At 37.5% G+C, this 18,299-nt stretch overlaps 2 protein-coding genes across 7 annotated transcripts; one reads left to right on the plus strand and one right to left on the minus strand.

Annotated features, from left to right (window-relative positions):
- Window positions 1–309: 309 nt before the first annotated feature.
- On the minus strand, window positions 310–10,682 carry LOC106168204 (uncharacterized). 2 transcript variants are annotated; one of them, XM_024077505.2, is made up of 14 exons: window positions 10,516–10,682; window positions 6,063–6,329; window positions 5,797–5,955; window positions 5,431–5,521; window positions 5,207–5,290; window positions 4,900–5,001; window positions 4,566–4,703; window positions 4,179–4,397; window positions 3,843–3,914; window positions 3,495–3,569; window positions 3,036–3,257; window positions 2,655–2,852; window positions 2,225–2,357; window positions 310–1,979 (listed from the first exon to the last, which is right to left on the minus strand). In XM_024077505.2, exons 2-14 carry the CDS (start codon window positions 6,308–6,310, stop codon window positions 559–561), a joined length of 3,162 nt encoding a protein of 1,053 aa, XP_023933273.2. In that variant the 5' UTR covers window positions 6,311–6,329; window positions 10,516–10,682; the 3' UTR covers window positions 310–558. The 2 variants fall into 2 exon arrangements, with proteins under 2 accessions (XP_023933273.2, XP_086854944.1); XM_086998818.1 differs by lacking the exon at window positions 10,516–10,682 and adding an exon at window positions 7,185–7,336.
- Window positions 7,301–17,944, plus strand: LOC106168194 (uncharacterized). Of its 5 annotated transcripts, none has more exons than XM_086998822.1 (5): window positions 7,301–7,362; window positions 13,010–13,175; window positions 13,486–14,360; window positions 14,838–15,006; window positions 15,528–17,944. In XM_086998822.1, the coding sequence occupies exons 2-5, from the start codon at window positions 13,029–13,031 to the stop codon at window positions 17,043–17,045; spliced, it is 2,709 nt and encodes a 902-aa protein (XP_086854948.1). In that variant the 5' UTR covers window positions 7,301–7,362; window positions 13,010–13,028; the 3' UTR covers window positions 17,046–17,944. The 5 variants fall into 5 exon arrangements, with proteins under 5 accessions (XP_086854948.1, XP_013402613.2, XP_086854946.1 ...); XM_013547159.3 differs by lacking the exon at window positions 7,301–7,362 and adding an exon at window positions 10,733–10,814; XM_086998820.1 differs by lacking the exon at window positions 7,301–7,362 and adding an exon at window positions 10,775–10,818.
- The last annotated feature ends 355 nt before the right edge of the window (window positions 17,945–18,299 follow it).

Consider the following 18,299-nt stretch of genomic DNA (forward strand, 5'->3'; position numbering starts at 1 on the left):
TCTTGGCGATATTATCGTATTTGATCGTTATTTCACAGGCTTTGGCGGGGGGAACTTAATGTTGAACTTTTGAGCGAAAATTTAGATAATTTTTCTTTTTGATTAGAGCACAGAAAATGAAGGACCCCTCTTTCCTTACCTCATAATTATTTGAACACATAAACGTCCATCAGCTTTCAAGAATATCAAATATAAAACTGTCAAATAAGTCCCCCAAAACAGTTAATAGAATATTTAGAAGAATAAAATTTACATTTTAATTAAAATTACATCAAATAAGAATAAGACCATCTTCATTTACAGAATAAATGCATTTTAAAATGTTTATTTCCAACAAGTATTTGTGTTTGCAATCAAGCTACAACTTTCTAAAGAAATACAAGTATCAATATAGTTCTGTAAGGGAAACAACTTGCAAGGTTCCAGTGACCTGCTAGTTTACCATTTATAATAACTGTTTTTAATTCACAGTCATGTCAAATATAAATGCATCACACTCAAAAATCTACACAAATTCACATTTTGCGTAATTCTGATCATTAGTCGTAGCAAAGTTCGTTAAAGATCATACTGCTTAGGAGTCTTAATCCTTCTTGTTCTGGTGGCAGCAATGCTGGTAAGCACAGGTTTAGATGTGGTGGAATATGACACGATAGCTGTTGATGGAGCTTTGTTTGAAGGTTTACTACTGCTTGAGCCAGAACTTGATCTCACAAGAGTATTTGTGCTGGCTGGAGATGTAGTTCTGTTAGGTGAGGGTGTAGATGTTTGTTGGAGAGTGGATGCAATGCTATGAAATCCAGACACTGGAAGTTGAGATGGGATGACAGTTGTAACAGCATGACCTGCCTCCTTTGTGATAGGCTTTGAGGTTTCCATGAGGGAAGAGACTTTGCCCAATGTCTCAGTTGAAATGACCAAATGTGTCACAGGCTTAGATATGTCTTTGCTAAATGTGGAAGCCAGTCCACTTTGGCTGGTTCCAACCGGCTGTCTTAAAGACGAGACTGTTGTTATTCCAGAGCTTGGCGTGCTGTTGCCAACTTGCCTGGATACACTGGAAAGTGTAACCAAGGTACTAGATGTGGACGATGCTGAAGAGGCTAACAGACTCTTGGTCAGTGAGAGGTGTGTGGTTCCCCCCTCACTTCCTGGGTTCAATTTCTTCAGTTCTATGCTAGGAGTGCTGAGAATCTTAGCCTGGGTGAAAGCAACAGTGCCAGTGCTACTGCTTATAGCTGCTGTAGTTAATGGAAAATCATGATATTGTAATCTCTGTATGGCCTGCACTTTCTCATGATCAGGACTGGCTAGGTTTGAGGAAGACTTCTGCTTTGAGTATGCTGACAGCTGATTCAGGGTTAGCTTAGAAGACACTGAAGGAATTGAAGTGATTGTCCTTAATGCTGAGGCATCTGTCTGCTCCTGAGTCACTTTAGTCCCAGATGTAAGTAGCTGCTGTATCTGTGTAACTGTGGTTGATGCAGTGGTCATATGGAATGGTATCCCAGCTATACTCTTCAATGGGCTCCTCTGACGCGCATATGCTGCCAGTGTAGTTAGTGTGTCTGGCAGAGTTGAAGCTGAAGATAAAGATGATGATGATGATGGTATACCAGATGAGTGCAGCCCTACTGCACTACTTAAAGATATGGGACTCAAGGCTTTTCCAATTCCACTTTGATTGGCAATATGAGTGCTTACTGTCAATGGGATTGATTGGCTAGTTCCACCACCACTGGTTAATTTTTGTCCTTGTCCGTTTGTATTTTCTGTGGTCAGTGGTCTTTGACCTGTGAGCAAACCAGCTAGTTCCACAGAACCCCTTGCTGGTGACATAGGAATGGACCCACTTGTTGCTGTTGAAAAGTCAGAAGATGAACTGAGGGACCGCTGAGCTTTTCTTTTTGTTGGTACTACAGGAGTTGATGTGTTAACAGGACTCTTACTTCTTTTGCGTTTCACAGCTGCTCTTTTACCTAAATACACAGATTAAAATTTGTCAAAGTCACAATGTTCAATATTCATGGTAATATAATGTTAAACATCAGCAGTTCCCAACACAGCTAAATTATTTTCATGATAAAAAAGTTCAATAGCTGAACTTCTATAAAAACAATTATAAAAGCTTTTCATATGAAATAAAATGATCAATACCTACTATCTACACATTTAAAAATATAATGACTATCTAAACACATGTATTTTACTTATATTTTTATACCTTTCACCGTATCCTCAGGTGATACTTTCAGTGGGCTCCTTGGCTCTGTGCTTGCTGCAGAGGAATGGCTGACAGTTCTGCTCCTAGCTTTTGGCTTGGGGCTCAAAGGTGTACCTGGGAGGCTTTGCAAACTCTGCAACAATAACAAACCATAAAATCTTATATGTTTATAAGTTACAGTAGGGAAACAAAGGAAAAATTAAATAAGTTCATGTGAAATAACATGTACTCAGTTCTAAAATACAAAATAAGAGCAGGTATTGAAAAATCATTTATTTCAAAGTTGCAAATAAATGTTTAATTATTCATCTAAATATTTTTGTGTTAAGAAGGTGCAAGACATATGAGATAAATATACCTAAAATAATATCAGATCGATCAGAAAGTAGAAGAGATACTTAAAGGTATTTATTTCAACACTGTATCTTACCTCTCCTGGTGTTGAAGGTGTACCCACTCTGTGGAGAGTAGGTGACGATGTATCACTACGCATTTCCAATGAGAGATCGCGTGAGACTTTTCTTTTCTTCTTTTTGCGAACATCATTTTCAGTCACAAACTCTGGTACATCTGCACTGGAACCTGCAGATTGAGTTAGGACACCACCCAAGAAGTCAGCTATTTCATCCTGAATAATAAATCACATCTAGAGAATAAAGAAACATAACAGCTCCAATAAAATTGTCAAACTTATTTTAAGAAAGCTTGTCCTGCCAAATACTGAACATGCTCCATACCCATCTCCATGCCCCATACCCATCTCCATACTCTATCTGCAAATTTTTATCCACAAATATATTTCAACACAAACCTGTATACATCTATCCACAACACTCTGTGTAATTCCCTCCTGCTTTTTCTTTGTTCTTGACACTCTTAACTGATCGTCAGCTCCCCCTACAACAATCAGACTGTTTTCCGACTTCATCTTCTCTCTCAGATCTTCTATGTCATCAATGCTACATGTAGTAGAATGTTGCCCTATCACAAATAGTGTGGGGGTCCTGCTGTCTAACAGTGGATCATCTACATCCTGAATCAAAATAATCGAAATATACTAATATACTAATTTAAAAATAAATTTAAAAAGTCACTAGTTTTTGAATTAGTGTCTCAATAAGACTTCATGAAGCTCAAAACAAATTTTGCATTTTACTTTACAATTACTTATCGCAGCATAGAGTAATTATTCTTATGGCGACGCTATAACTTGTAAATCAAATGAGCATGATAAATCTAAGAATTTTATAAATTGTGAACTTCAACTTACCCCTCTTGGTCCATTTATACCATTGAATGGAAATCCCAGGCAGACAACTGCTGTTACAGACTCGACCAAGGATACCTGTATTTATGAGAGGATTGCATTTGATAAATAAGGAGGGATAATGAATTGTTGTATCAAAATACCTGTTGGTACAACTTTAGCACTGACCAATCATTTAGCTCATTTTCAGTGTGTTATATAGAAACAAAATAAAACTGTTATCCAAACATCATACAAAGTGTGCTCTCCCCCCCCCCCTCCCCAACACACACACACTCTTGCAAGTACTGCATTTATGAGTAACAAACACATTTTTCATACTTACAAGTATAAAATCACAAAATCACTTACATGACATGCAACAAGTGCACCAATGTTCCACCCCAGCAAAACTATCGGTCTATTAGAAAAGTGACTTTTCAGCTGGAAATGAAATCAACATGATGATTAATATATTTTTTTATCTGTGAAAATTTGTTAACATCCAAACTATTTCTAGTTAATGCTTCCTTGCCAGCATATTTCTACATATCCTTTTACTCATGGTAACACATTTTTAAAAATACTTAATATACAAATAGTTTCAAGTCTTTAAGTCATAGACCTGTGAGTTTGACCTAATGAAACAAAGATTAGTCAGACAGTTTCATGGGTAGTCCAATATATAACAATCTAACAGCTACCCACCTCCAGCACCTTGGTCCTGACTGCTCCTATCATGTGTTCCAGACACTGGGCAATCCCCACACCACTCCCACCATTCACTGTGTGAAGGGTGACTGGTATAACTTTACCCTGATTAGACATCTGAGTGTTCCAGAATTTGTTACGCTTGGAGTTGGCTGCAGTGATATGTGTGGGTCCACTGGGGGCAATCAGGAGAAGTGGGTTTCCGGGAAGTTTTTTCTAAAAAAAAAAGTCCAAAGATTAGGTAACTGCAACTGAATTGGCACAACAAATTATACTTTGCAAATCAAAAGCAGCTTTGACAGATTTTGATCAATCTGTTGACATATAAATAGATCATAATGCTAAATCCATATGAAAAAGTATAAAACATTAATGAAGACTTACTGGCTTGTGTTGTGACATGACACTAGAAACAGGATCCCATGGGCGCTTTAACAGCAAGTTCAGTGCTTCAGCTGTAGTTGCGTTTGCCCTGCCACCAGTTGTAGATAAAGCTATCATCTTTTCTATCAGAGAGGGTATCTGAAAGACAATGCAATGATTTTATTTCATTTCTTGATTATGAAATAAACATCAAGTCAAATTTTGTTCATGGTTTTAAATTGACAACACTAGGGAGAAATAGTTTTAAAAATCATAAATACTGAGTTCACAACCTTAGTTAAAATGTTTTAATATGAAGATACAGAAAAAGTTACAGAGGAAAGAGACCAACTACCTTAGATTTTAAGGTCTGAAGAATATCTAAATAAGCTGACAAGAATGACAGACTAAGGTGATCCACCAATACTCCATGTAACCACTGGGTTAATTTTGTGTCCTGAAGAAATAAAAACAGTAACAAATACCAAGCAAAATATTATATTGCAAAAATAATTAATTAAGAAAAAATACTTTAAAACACCTTAAATAAGAAAGGTAACACCAAAATAACAGATATTAGAGTTTAAAGACAGACAGGTACAATGAACCAAATTTGTATTTGATAATTTTTTTATAATTTTAAAGAAATGTCAATAACCTACCCATCCTACCGAACCCATGGCTTGTCTGAACCTTTTGGCCGTTTTATCCACACTTAATCTTCTCATTATGGGTTCATTGTTGTGCTGAAATACACAAACATGAAGAAGGCTGTTTCAGATATTAAATGCATGTATACCAGTTATGCAATTTTCCAGAGTAGTCAAAACAAAAAGCTTTTTTTATTTTCAAAATCATTTTTTTTTATTTGTAAACATCTTCTCACCCCTTCATATGCCAATCTAGACAGTCTGTCAGACTGAAGAATTTTGATGACTTTATTGAAGAGTTTATTTTGCTGCAAGGTCCAACCAGTCCTAAAAATACATGAATAAAATTTTGTGTACATATTCCATCTAGATGTACTGTTTATGTAAAAAAATGGACTTATAGTTTCAAAAATCCAAATCATACATACTCCATTTAAACATATGCATCACAAAATATAATGAGAGTGATCTACTTCAATACATTAAAATGCATTTATTGCATCATTCACACCTTTTATTGAAAATTTAACAAATGCAAATGTTCAAATTCATTCCTATATCAGACTCATAATTGGTTTAAAAATTACTTATAAGAAACAAACCTTGTTACAGTATCTTCCCAATCTCCAGGCTTTTCTTCCATCCTGGCAAAATTGACATGTCTCTCGCATTCATTCATCACTGATCTAGCTTTGACTGGGTCATAGATAGGAGCTGATTGGAAAGAAGGGTTTACCACATCCACTTGCATATCCCCTGAGCTAAAAAAAGAGAAAAACAAGTTCTCTCTAATAATTTCTGAAAATCTCAGAGATTTCAACCACTGTCAACACAAATTTCACACAAACCAAATCACATCAGAACTTACACATGTTGTTCTGCATTTTGTCCTCTCTGGAATTTAGTCATGAAGAGCATCTTCAGAGGTTTTGCATTGCTGGCATCTGGATGTGCACTCCATGGCTTAGCATAACAATGGTCAAGCAACACGAGATCAATCTCATCTTCTTGGCCAGCAAGTTGTAAAAGAAACCTCTGCTGTTGCTGTTGGCCTGCATCTCCTCCTACCCCCACAGTATGTGAACTACTCATTGTGGATTTTATTGCAGAACTCATTATCCAGCTTGACGTAATCCTAGAAAAAAACAAAATGCAAGCTAAAGAAAGTACAGTTTATTATACATACATCATACAGTAACTTAATTAAACAGTATATATGACAGTAGTGAAATGTACGATTGCCAACAAATGGTATCTTAATACACAAAACTTATGCAAGAAGTTTTAACACCCATCCAAATAATTAAATAATGCATTAGTTCTGATACAGTCTCCTGTCATACAGTAGATTTAATTGCACATTACCACACTGTATGTTTGGGGCCGTAGCGATAGTCCGAAGGTTCAATAGTCCGAAGGTTCATTGGTCCGAATGTTCACTATAGAACCTTCGGACCAATGAACCCTTGATTAAAAAATCGATGAAAATGTTACTACTTTTCGGACCAATGAACCTTCGGACCAATGAACCTTCGGACTATCGAGACGCCCCCGTATGTTTAAACCACGCTCGGCTGTCACCTTGAATGGATAGTAAACGATTGTCGTAAAATCGCTAAATGATATTAAAACCGAGTGCATAAACTTGAAAACCACCTAGGACAACCTTGGACTGCCACATTAATCCAAAAGAATGCAAAAATAAACTATAACAAGTGGTTAAAGCCTTCAAACCGAATGTCGTAAAGTCCCCATATACCTCCATAGAGACAATAAAATAGAGTAAGCTTGTGAAACAAACCTGACCCAGTTCCAACAGAATAATCGAAATAAAATACTGCCGGGCATCGGAGCGGCCTAAAACTTGGCACGCTTACCGCTAATACTGCAGGCTACATCATCCCGTCGCTCGTTTGTAAATTCCGTGCATGGCATACGCTGTAAATCAAAATTCCACCTCTGATGTTTATCTCGGTCCTCTCTAACCTACCATTACGAAAAAGAAGCCATGCCATTGGACAATGCGACCTCTGCGGTTATGTCATTTCCTGAATTGGATTGTTAAGAGGACCGAGATAAACATCAGAGGTGGAATTTTGATTTACAGCGTATGCCATGCATGGAATTTACAAACGAGCGACGGGATGATGTAGCCTGCAGTATTAGCGGTAAGCGTGCCAAGTTTTAGGCCGCTCCGATGCCCGGCAGTATTTTATTTCGATTATTCTGTTGGAACTGGGTCAGGTTTGTTTCACAAGCTTACTCTATTTTATTGTCTCTATCGAGGTATATGGGGACTTTACGACATTCGGTTTGAAGGCTTTAACCACTTGTTATAGTTTATTTTTGCATTCTTTTGGATTAATGTGGCAGTCCAAGGTTGTCCTAGGTGGTTTTCAAGTTTATGCACTCGGTTTTAATATCATTTACGGTAAAGTCTTGAAAATTTCGTCGTTCTTGAAAATTTCGTCGACAGACGATTTTCCGCCGACGTAATTTTTTTCCCTTTGAAAACTTCGTCGACCTTGAAAATGAGGTACTCGATAATTTTTGAAAAGTTCGTCAACAAATATGGCGGTGTTGTCCTGCTCAAACGTGAAGGTAATGCGTCAGTTGATTCAAGACAATGATACGATCAGGATATCATTGCCGATAACACTCTCAATGGGAGATAGGAACAATAGTGCGCCCTCGCGAGCAGTTACTCACAATATAGATGGTTTAGATGTGAATTCCCGTTCTCAATTGCGGGAACGTCGGCCTTTTGTCTTTAGTTGCATTACTATTACCTGGCTTAAGGTGCGTTATCAAGCCGGCAAATAGAAGTCACAGGCCGCGTCTTTGTCATTTGTAACGCCGTTATTGTTATCGGCGGCTGTCCTAAATGAGGAAGACACAATGAAAAAATCAAGATATTATCTCGAATGAAATGTACCCGTCACTTCTATTCATGCCCATGTTCAATTTAGGACCATTTAACAATTACCTGGCTCGTACATGGAGATCGTTCGCAATGCGAATGGGACGAGATGGCAATTTTCATATCTTCAGCGGAGAATCGTTCGTGTAATATCGTCAACAGATCGTTCGCGATCCAAACGAGACGAGAAGATAATTTTCATATTTGTAGCGGACTCCGTTCGCATAAGATCATCAGCGGGAGATCGTTTGCGATTCGAGAAAGACGAAAAGGCAATCTTCATATCTTCAGCGGGAGATCGTTCGCGATGTAAGCTTGAATAAAATGCACTTTTCATATTTGTTCAAGGGAACTTCGTTCGTGGAAGATCGTCAGCAGAAGATCATTATTTTAACCCCCCCTTCCCCTTTGAATTTTATAAATAATATATATTTTTCATTTTATCTTTAACCCCCCCTTCCCCCGCTCACGGCATATCTTCAGCGGAGAATCGTTCGCGTAATATCGTCAAGACTTTGTTCGCGTAAGATCGTCAGAAGGAGATCGTTCGCGATCTGAGCGAGACGAAAAGGCAATTTTCGTATCATAATCGGGAGATCGTTCGCGATGAAAGCAAGAATGAAATGCAATTTTCATATTAGTTCAAAGGATTTAGGGAACTTTGTTCGCGGAAGATCGTCAGCGGGAGATTATTTAACCCCGACCCCCCCCCCCCCCGCCCCCCCCCCGCCCCCCCCCCCCCGCCCCCCCCCCCCCCGCCCCCCCCCCCCTCCCCCCCCCCACACACACACACACACACTTTGGATTTCTAAAAAATTTTCATTTGATCTTTGATCCGCCCCCCCTTCCCCCGCTCACGGTATATCTTCGGCGGAGAATCGTTCGCGTAATATCCTCAGGACTTTGTTCGCGTAAGATCATATCAATGGGAGATCGTTCGCGATCCTAGCTTGACGTAAAGACAATTTTCATATCTTCATCGGGAGATTGTTCGCGATGTTAGCAATAATAAAATGCAGTTTTCATATTAGTTCAAGAAACTTAGTTTGCGAACGATCGTCAGCGGGAGATCATTATTTTAACTCCGCCTCCCCCTTTGAATATTATAAATAATATATATATTTAGTTTTATCTTTAACCCCCCTTCCCCGCTCACGGCATATCTTCGGCGGAGAATCGTTTGCGTACTACCGTCAGGACTTTGTTCGCGTAAAATCGTCAGAGGGAGATCGTTCGCGATCCGAGCGAGACGAAAAGGCAATTTTCATATCTTCTTTGGGAGATCGTCCGCGATGTAAGCAAGAATGAAATGCAATTTTCATATTAGTTCAAGAGATTTAGGGAACTTTGTTCGCGGAAGATCGTCAGCGGGAGATCGTTCGCGATCCTTGCTAGACGAAAAGGCAATTTTCACATCTTCATCGGGAGATTGTTCGCGATGTAAGCAATAATAATATGCAGTTTTCATATTAGTTCAAGGAACTTAAATTGCGGAAGATCGTCAACGGGAGATCATTATTTAACTCCCTGTAAATTTTTAGGAAGTTACAGATGGTATTTTTAGAAGGCCTGACACTCAATCCTGGGAAAAGCCTTGCATGCAACAAAGGTTCCCATGTGCGTAATTTTTTTTAACATGTCGCGTCCAGGTTATGATGCAAGGTTGCAATTAGGCTTATCTTGATCCTTCTCCTCTATCAGGAGGTATGTTTCTCACCGAGAAAATAATTCTCAACATGTTTTCGGGTACAGTAAGTTAAATATAACTTAATCGAGATGCACTAATAAATAGATTATTATTTACCACCAGAAAATGACTTAGGAAGTAGTAATAAATATCCCACCATATAGGAGGGTCAAAGATAACAGTCGCTAAGGATAAAAGCCCAAAGGCCGGATTTTTGAAAATTTCGTCATACCCAAGAGTCGGGGAGAGGTAATTTTGAAAAATTAGTCGGATTTACTCAATTAAAAATATTAATTAATTTTTAAGCGACGAAATTTTCAAGACTTTACCGTAGCGATTTTACGACAATCGTTTACTATCCAATCAAGGTGACAGCCGAGCGTGGTTTAAACGAGCAAAGTTTCCGAATGGTTAAAATGTTATCTTTTCTGAGAGGTTGGCATAACAACGATAAATCAGAGCAGCCCTTCAACCGACAAGAGAGAACAATAACCTGACAATGATAGTGACAATAATCACACAACTCCCTCTATTAATTCTTGCTAAACAATGTCAAAATAAGTACCGACTCTCATTGAGTAACCATAACGTCATTTCGCATAAAATAATCAAATGCACGTAATCAAAATTAGCTTTTATCATTCCTAAATCATCTGGAATGAATTCCATCATTTACTGATTATGAAATGTTCTGTTTTTAGTAATAAACTTTACCTAAATTGACGCAGAGAGACTTCCCTGCATGACCGTAGAGCATCGGAAATTCTTATTTTCTACGCAAATAAAGTAGTTACTATGTATTGGATTCACCAGAACAGCTATACTAAACAAAATTGATATATCATTTCTATTTTCTTTAGAACGAAAGAAATGTTGAAAGATTAACTGAAAATTGCATCGTGTATCACATTTTGATTTTAATTGTAAAGCGGATGAATCTGACGGACTACAGTCCAGTACCCATTGACAGTTATCGTAAATTTTGCACATGGTGCTCAAAAGCCAGCAGATGGGTAGGTATGATAATACGGTTTCTTTTCGTGTTATGGATGGCTGTTTGGAAGCATCATGATAAAATTGTACTTAAAAAAATCCAGCGAATCACGATTTTTTTCCATGGGATTGAGAAAATAAGTAAAATGTCTGATTAAGAACATGCCCCAACTTGTTCTCGCGCCAATTTTTTTCTTCATTACACTCCCACAGATCAGATTCAACTGCATGATATTAGGGTAAGTTTAAAAACTCCAGTGAACAAATTCCCGTTTTTACCATTTACAGACTGTCGTTGAAGGAGCCCACACCTCATCTGCGAGTCGGAGACAGCTTACTATTTTGGGTCAGAAAGGGACATGCCAGTTCCATTTTGCAAGATGAATTCTTTTACTGAAAGACAGTTTCTGACTTTTCAAGAAGCAAAGGAGCTGATGTCCGACTCATATTCATGCTTTAAACTTCAGACCAGTGTAAAACACGTATTACTGTCCCCAAGATATATTGGAAATGTCAAGCAAGGAGTAGTGGAGCAACTGTCAATGGAACTGCAGCTGTATATTGATAAAATGGAAGGAGTCTTGATAGCATTTGATAATGTCAGGTTGCTCCAGAACACTGGGAATGTAATTGAGTCTCAGCCCTGGGTACACATGGACATTCAGGCTGATTTCATAGTCTTCCAGCCAGGCAAGGGCAGTGTTCTGAAGGGTGTGATCAACAAACTTGGCAGAGACCACATTGGCTGTATAGTGCACCGGTGCTTCAATGCTTCTATACTCAAACCAAGGGATGCAGATAGTGACTGGCAAGATAACTTTAAAGTTGGACAAGAAGTCACATTCCAAGTCTTGAACTTGTATTCTAATAACAGAGTGCTCTCTTTGAGGGGCAGGTTACATCACACAGGAGAGGAATCTTTCCAAACTCCCAACAGATCTAGTCAAACCTTGAATCAATTTTTAAGCCCAACTCCCATAAAAGGATCATCTTTAAAGAGAAAAAATGATGAGTTGTCCATTGCCTTTGACACAAGCACACCTGATCATCATAGTAAAAAACAGAAAGTTGAACACATTAAGTCTGAAAGTATTGGAGTTGAAACTTTGACATCAAGCGTCTTAGAGAGTACAGTTGACTCAAGCACTGATGATCCAAATACTTCTAAAAAACACAAAAAGAAGAAGAAAAAGAAAGAAAAAGATATGTCACACTATATTTCATCAATAAAATCAGAAAAATTAGGAAGCGATGACTCTGGAATTGGATCCCATAAAAGTCACAAGAAGAAGAAAAAACGTAAACACAAAGAAATTGTTGACTAGATTGTTTTATTTATTGGTTGCCATTAACAGATTGATCAGGATTGTACAGACAATATCCCTAAACATAAACAGTGTTTCTGTTGCAATATTTGAATTATGCTTAACACTGCTTTGAAACAAATATTTATATTAAATGAAACATTGTACTACATATGGTAAGCATTATGTTGCTACTGCCTATATTTGTGTGCAATAAATGTGTAAGATTAGTAATGAGCACATTTTTATTCTTTATGAAAAATGTATGATATGGAGAAATAAATTGTTTGAACAGCATTGATTAGTGTTGGATGCTTGAATAATAAATGTAAATGGGCATAATTAACTTGGTACTCTTTAGTGAAAGTTCTGCACGTTAATTTATATCATAACCATTCAATGACATTTTCGGCATTAAACAATCTAGCTTTAAGGTGAAGTGAGGTGTTCAAGAAAACTTGTGCAAATCTATTACATTTCACTGTTTGACAAAGTTATTACATTAACCTCTATGAAAAACAATAAAACTTGTCTTGATAAAAGCTGAGATGCAATATGGAAGTGACTAAGAAAGATATAATTAAATTGACTGATATGCTATACTGCATTTAACAGTTAAAGTACAGTAGTAGGTCACTAATATTCCAAACATAGTGAAACGTGTAGATAATAATTCAGTGATTGGTCTTGCTTTAAAGGATAGATTGTATTTCACTAAAATGGGCAAAACTGAAGGCCAAGTCTAGTAAACATTTTTTTTAAAGCAAATAACAGGGACTGTAAAAAAAAGTAGACCTTTCTTGAAGATTGCATTTGTTAGCTAATTGATTTTAGCTTAGCATGCATAAATTGGATACCTACGACAAAAATAGTTGAAACTAATACATGTATCTATTGGGCTTTCCTTTCAGCCTCAGCCTTGCAAGTCAAATGTCTCTGCCTGATGCCCACTTTCCCTGGGCATACAGCCCCCACAGGAAGGAAAGAGACTTGTTTGCTGAATATGGAAGCCATGGTGCAGTAGATGTCAGGCTCATAGATGGGCAAGTCAAGGTATTAGCCCAGAAGTTGCACCAGGTGAGGTTTTACTACGTGACTGTAAGTAATATACAAAATAACGAAGTTGCAAGCTGTGTATGATATACGCAAGCATATAGATACTAGTATAGCCCAAATCCAAAGCTGTATGCATTTTACACGAGTGCAAAGCACAAATGTTGTCGCATCTTACTGATGTTTGGCATTTGTCAGAAATATGTTGGATGTCAAGAACAAAATGCCCATGGCATGGCACATGGGTATGTGAGATAAGCCAGGAGGATTATTATTATTATTTTTATTGACATCTGATCATGACATTTATATTTTGAAATATTTTTCTTTTCAGGTAGATGTGCAATTAAAAAGCAGTCAACCATCTGTCCCATTTACCCCACCCAATTTTGTCCCATGCCCTTGGTCAGATAGATGTATGGGAGACCTGCATAATAAAAGGAAACAATTAGCAGAATTATATTACAGAATTAAAAGTCATCAAGGCAATGTGAAACATAGCGAAACAAGATGGACTGACTTGAAAAATAGTTTGAAAAGATTGCAGTGCATTAAAGAGAGCGAAGTAGAATCCAGTTCTGACATAGATTTATTGGAGGCATTCATGCTGGTGCCTAAGTCTCTAAGACAGTTGATTTCTGATGTAAAACAGTGTAAAGCATACACGCAGTTACCAGTGGTTAATACAGCATACACTGGTGGTTGTCTTGCATTCTGCTCTCAGAGCGAAAGAAATTTGGGGACATTGATATACCTCAGTGGGCAAAGCCTAGAAAACATAGTTTTTGATCAAGTTTCTGTAGAAAACAGTGGGATCAAAAGAACAGGTCAGAGTTCACATGTTCAAGTGAGTGAAGTTGTCCGTGAAATTGCTTCGTACAATTTTCAGTGTGCTGTGAGGACAGAAAATGAGGTGCAGATATTTTCTGCAGATAACAATTATGGTGTATGGGAGAGAAAGCATGGACTAAAATTCACAGATGATCCCTCATCAATTGCTCTTAGTCCTTTCATAAAAGGGGATGTTCTGGTCGCCAATAGGCTTGGCACTGTAAGGTTATGGACGTGTGGACATCAACCTAAGGTTGTCTGTGAGGAAGTTGGTACCAGATTCAGTTGTAATGAATCCTGGAGGCAGTGTAATTTTGGTGCTCATCCAAGACTTGGAGTTCTGGCAGATAGGAGTGGTGTGGGGATGTTTGATATGAGGTAAAACCTACAAGACAGCTACATTGCATATTTTACATAAAGAATGTTACATGTTATCAGGTTGTCCTGACCACTTTACTCTGGAAGTGGACAACAGGGATGTATGGATTTTGCTCTAGAAGTGAATAATCTACATCTAATTGATAACATAAAACAAAGACTTTGATTTCTATAGTTTCTGAATGCATCAAAATTATCTGAAAATCTTCATATTATAGAACCAGTCACCTATTTCTTAGTATTGATTAAAGATTTTTTTTGAAAATATTACTTGAAAAATTTTAATCAACAATTCCCTACCATATTTCCAAAATTTGAATGATATGGCTGAATTAAAAATCCAGCAAAGTTAAGAAGCAATCAGTTTTTTAGTCATAGCTTCAATAGCTAAATAATTATAAAAGTATGATAAGATAGAAAATTGTTTTAAAAAGTGGTGGCTAAACATAATTTTTGAAATTTTTTCTTTGTTTTCAGAGTTCAGAATTGCCAAGATGTAGATGACCTGTTTGTGTTGCCGAGTAAACACCTCAGTGTAAAAGAGAGGGTAATGGCAACTAAGCAGCACCCAGAGTCTCACTTTTATCATGTTGTTGCCACAGATTACTCACTGATTCTTGTGGATGAAAGATTCCGTAATGTACCTGTAAGTACGATTTTTATAACCAATGGGGATTTTAGTATACTTCATGTCAATGAGTTGGGTATGAAAATTTCAAAGCTTGTGAAAGATTTTAAATGTAAAAAACTGTTGTCTGTTATACATTGTAAAACATCGCCATCTATTTTGCAAGTAAAGTTTTAGTTGTGGATAATGGTTTGAAGCACCCTTTAAGCTTTTGTACTTTTTCTCTTTGTGTGGCTTTCTATCATTAAGACTGAGTTCCCACAGATTTAGATCGATCCATCTGGATCGACCTAACTCCCTGGGGGTTGACGCTAAATTGCTGTCAGGTTCTGGGAGCCGAGCGCGCACAAAAGTTAATTACCCCCTTACAGCTTTTAGTAGGCGGGACAGACATTTATGCCAATTAAGCTGACAGGAATCTAGTGAGACTCCCCAGGGGGATAGATTGATCTAAATATCTGTGGGAATGGTCTCTTAGTGTTCTTTGAAGAGTATTACACAAAAATGGTTCATACTCTATGAAAAAAACTTTGTTTTAGGTTCTCCAGTGGAATCATAGCCTGTTGACACCTCCACAGTACATGGACATAGTGGCATCAGTAGACCTCCATGGAACAAAGGAGGACATACTCCTTCTCTCCAGTCAAGAAAGTTGTGAGACCAACTGTTTCCAGTTCTCTGTATGTCATGATACACATGCCCAGGACTCTCACACACCTCAGGCCACCTGCCCAATGTGGAGAAGCTCTAAAATCAGTGATTTTACTTGTTTTCCTAATGTCGCTGGTGCCGACAAAGCTGTTATTGAACAGAGGTTGGAAGCCATGTCTCTGATGGGTGTTTGTGGTGTCAGGCACTTGGACGGGAAAGGTCTCTCCATATTTCAGATGAATTCTTTAGGGGATGTTATGCACCAGCCATACACCCCATCCAGTGATGATAAACTTGATAAGACATTCAGTGCTGGGCCAGGAAGCAGCAGTCTCAGATTAAGCAAAGAAGTAGAATCAGAATGTGTTAAGTGGTTGAAAGAGTTGCAGAGACAAGTAGACCTGACACCAGTCACAACTGAAGGATCTGAGACATACGATGCTTTTTCCTCATTGGATGCAGTAACAGTTCAGTGCTACCCCCACATTGGGTGCAGCCTGTGTATGCCCCAGACCAGTACACATGTTGAGTTAACCCAACAGACTGAGGAGGAAACATGCATGGCCTGTGAATTAAAGTTAAAAATTGGACAGGATATGCAGAAAGCATGTCAGTCTGGTGAACTGCTAAATTTAGTGGAAACCCTGAACTCCTCAGTGAACATTGACCATATTCTTCCCTCCATTAATGTGAGTAATTTTAAAGATCCCACCAGTCAACTGTTGGTGAAAGAGTGGGAAGGAGATGGAGAAATCCAGGACCTTCTCAAAGAAAGAGATGAATTATTCATAAAAAATAAGGAAGCAAAGCTGAAAAAGAAAAGAGAGAGATCAGAGCAAAACATTTCAGATGAATTTGGAGCCCCTGATGTACCTCTGCCAATGAAAAGCAGAGAACGTCTCTCCTCCAGCTCCAGTAGAGCCAGTAGTTCCGCCTCCCCATTAAGAACTCCTGGGTTTTTATCAACACCATCAAAAGTTGTTCAACAGTCTATGTCTCCTAAGAAACCTAACATTTCCTCCATCTCCCCTCTAAAGTTCAGTGCCCCAATTGGTTTACTTATGCATACAATTGATACAGATACACCAAGTGTGTCCACTTTTATCCCAAACCAGCAAAAGAGGGAAATGTTCAAGTTCAATACACCGGCTCCATCCTCACAGCTCTTTAGCACACCCTCACAAACAGCTGTCAGAACAAAGCTTGAATCATCTGCAAGTATTTCTAACCCCGATATAGAGGAAGAAACCATGGTTACTGAAGGTGATATGTTTAGGTCACAATCTCAAAATTCACAGACACATTCAAGTCTCAGAAAGAAGGATTTGGACAGTTCCCAACAGTCTCCAGGAAAAAGAAATACTTCACCAAAGAAAGCAAAGAAAAAGTTTGTTATGGGCTTCTGAAGAAATTATTTGAGGGAAATTGTGCAGAGGTTTTATCATTTTTATCTCAAGATGCTTGGCAGTATTTATCAACTATTAATAAATCGAGTTCCAAATGCAGCAATGCTCTTTGATACAATTTTTAAATTCCTATCTGGGCTTTAGCCCAGTAAATGATCAACTTTGTTCGTTGTGTTTTGATTGAGGGGTGTAAATTACAATTTAAAAGGATGTAACATACATAGAGAATACAATTTCGAGGCGATTTCCAAATTAAAGATGACAGGAATACTAAGTAGCGTCCCATTTACTGGATTTTTTTTTCATAAAACAAGACCAAATTTTAATGTAAATATTATAGAAGACTGTATTTAATGCATGTTTGTCATTTTTATTACTTACAATTTTATAGCACTGGATTTGTACATCATTATTATTGGAAAAAATTTATATTGCTCTTTTTTGCCGCCAATGGCAGATAGTTTTTAAAGTATCAGAAATATAAATTGTGATGAAAGGTATAACAAGAAATGTTTCTGTTAACAAACAGCTGTGACTAGATGTCAAAAAGCATATCAAACGAAAATCTGTTCAGTGTGCCAGGTGAATTATTATGACAACAATTTAGTAGCAGACTGGTTTTAGCAGTTTACTTGAGATGAGTGTGCCCATATTTACATCTCATACCTATTTTTGCAGTGTTTAATTAAGTGACACCAGACTTGTTAAAATTATAAGTTTTAAACTGATGAGATGACCAAATGGTAATCTTCATGTGTAATTTCATCATTCCATGAGACAAATGTGTATATTTATTTTACATATAAAAATAGAAATGCTAAAGAAGTGATTTTGTAAATATTACTTTACATATCATTAACACATTGAACTCTCTTAAATAAAAATATGCAATAAATTTATTATAGCATTGTTAGAAATGGGTCCATTGAATTGAGTAAAATGAAAGATGGTAAGTATTACAATGGTTCAAATGGCATAGTCACACAAGTAAATTTTGGCCTTAGAATTCATGTTCCATAACAAACCTTGATAACAATGATATGAACAAGGCAGCAAAGCTGTCAAATGTACAGACAAAAAACAGAAAATAAAGATGCAAAATAGGTCATTTTGTCAATTTTGATGCAATAATAAATAATGCTTATAATAGCACTGTCAGTCAACACTGAATTCTAATCATGCACAACAGGTACCATGGTCAATAACAGGAGCGAACCCAGAGATATTTTCTGATAGTATTCCAAAGTATCTATG

Source organism: Lingula anatina, chromosome 1, assembly GCF_051362555.1.
Source record: "Lingula anatina isolate TDL-2025a chromosome 1, LinAna3.0, whole genome shotgun sequence".
NCBI lineage: Eukaryota > Metazoa > Brachiopoda > Lingulata > Lingulida > Lingulidae > Lingula > Lingula anatina.

Excerpts from the sequence above, each read along its gene's own strand:
- LOC106168204 (XM_024077505.2), bottom strand. The coding sequence starts at position 6,310 with ATGAGTTCTGCAATAAAATCCACAATGAGTAGTTCACATACTGTGGGG. Across the intron at positions 5,291-5,430 it reads CTAGATTGGCATATGAAGGG|CACAACAATGAACCCATAAT; the intron begins GTGAGAAGATGT and ends TGTGTATTTCAG. Across the intron at positions 3,258-3,494 it reads GTATAAATGGACCAAGAGGG|GATGTAGATGATCCACTGTT; the intron begins GTAAGTTGAAGT and ends ATTTTGATTCAG.
- LOC106168194 (XM_086998819.1), top strand. The coding sequence starts at position 10,957 with ATGCCCCAACTTGTTCTCGCGCCAATTTTTTTCTTCATTACACTCCCA. Across the intron at positions 13,176-13,485 it reads TAGCCCAGAAGTTGCACCAG|GTAGATGTGCAATTAAAAAG; the intron begins GTGAGGTTTTAC and ends TTTTCTTTTCAG. Across the intron at positions 15,007-15,527 it reads AAAGATTCCGTAATGTACCT|GTTCTCCAGTGGAATCATAG; the intron begins GTAAGTACGATT and ends ACTTTGTTTTAG.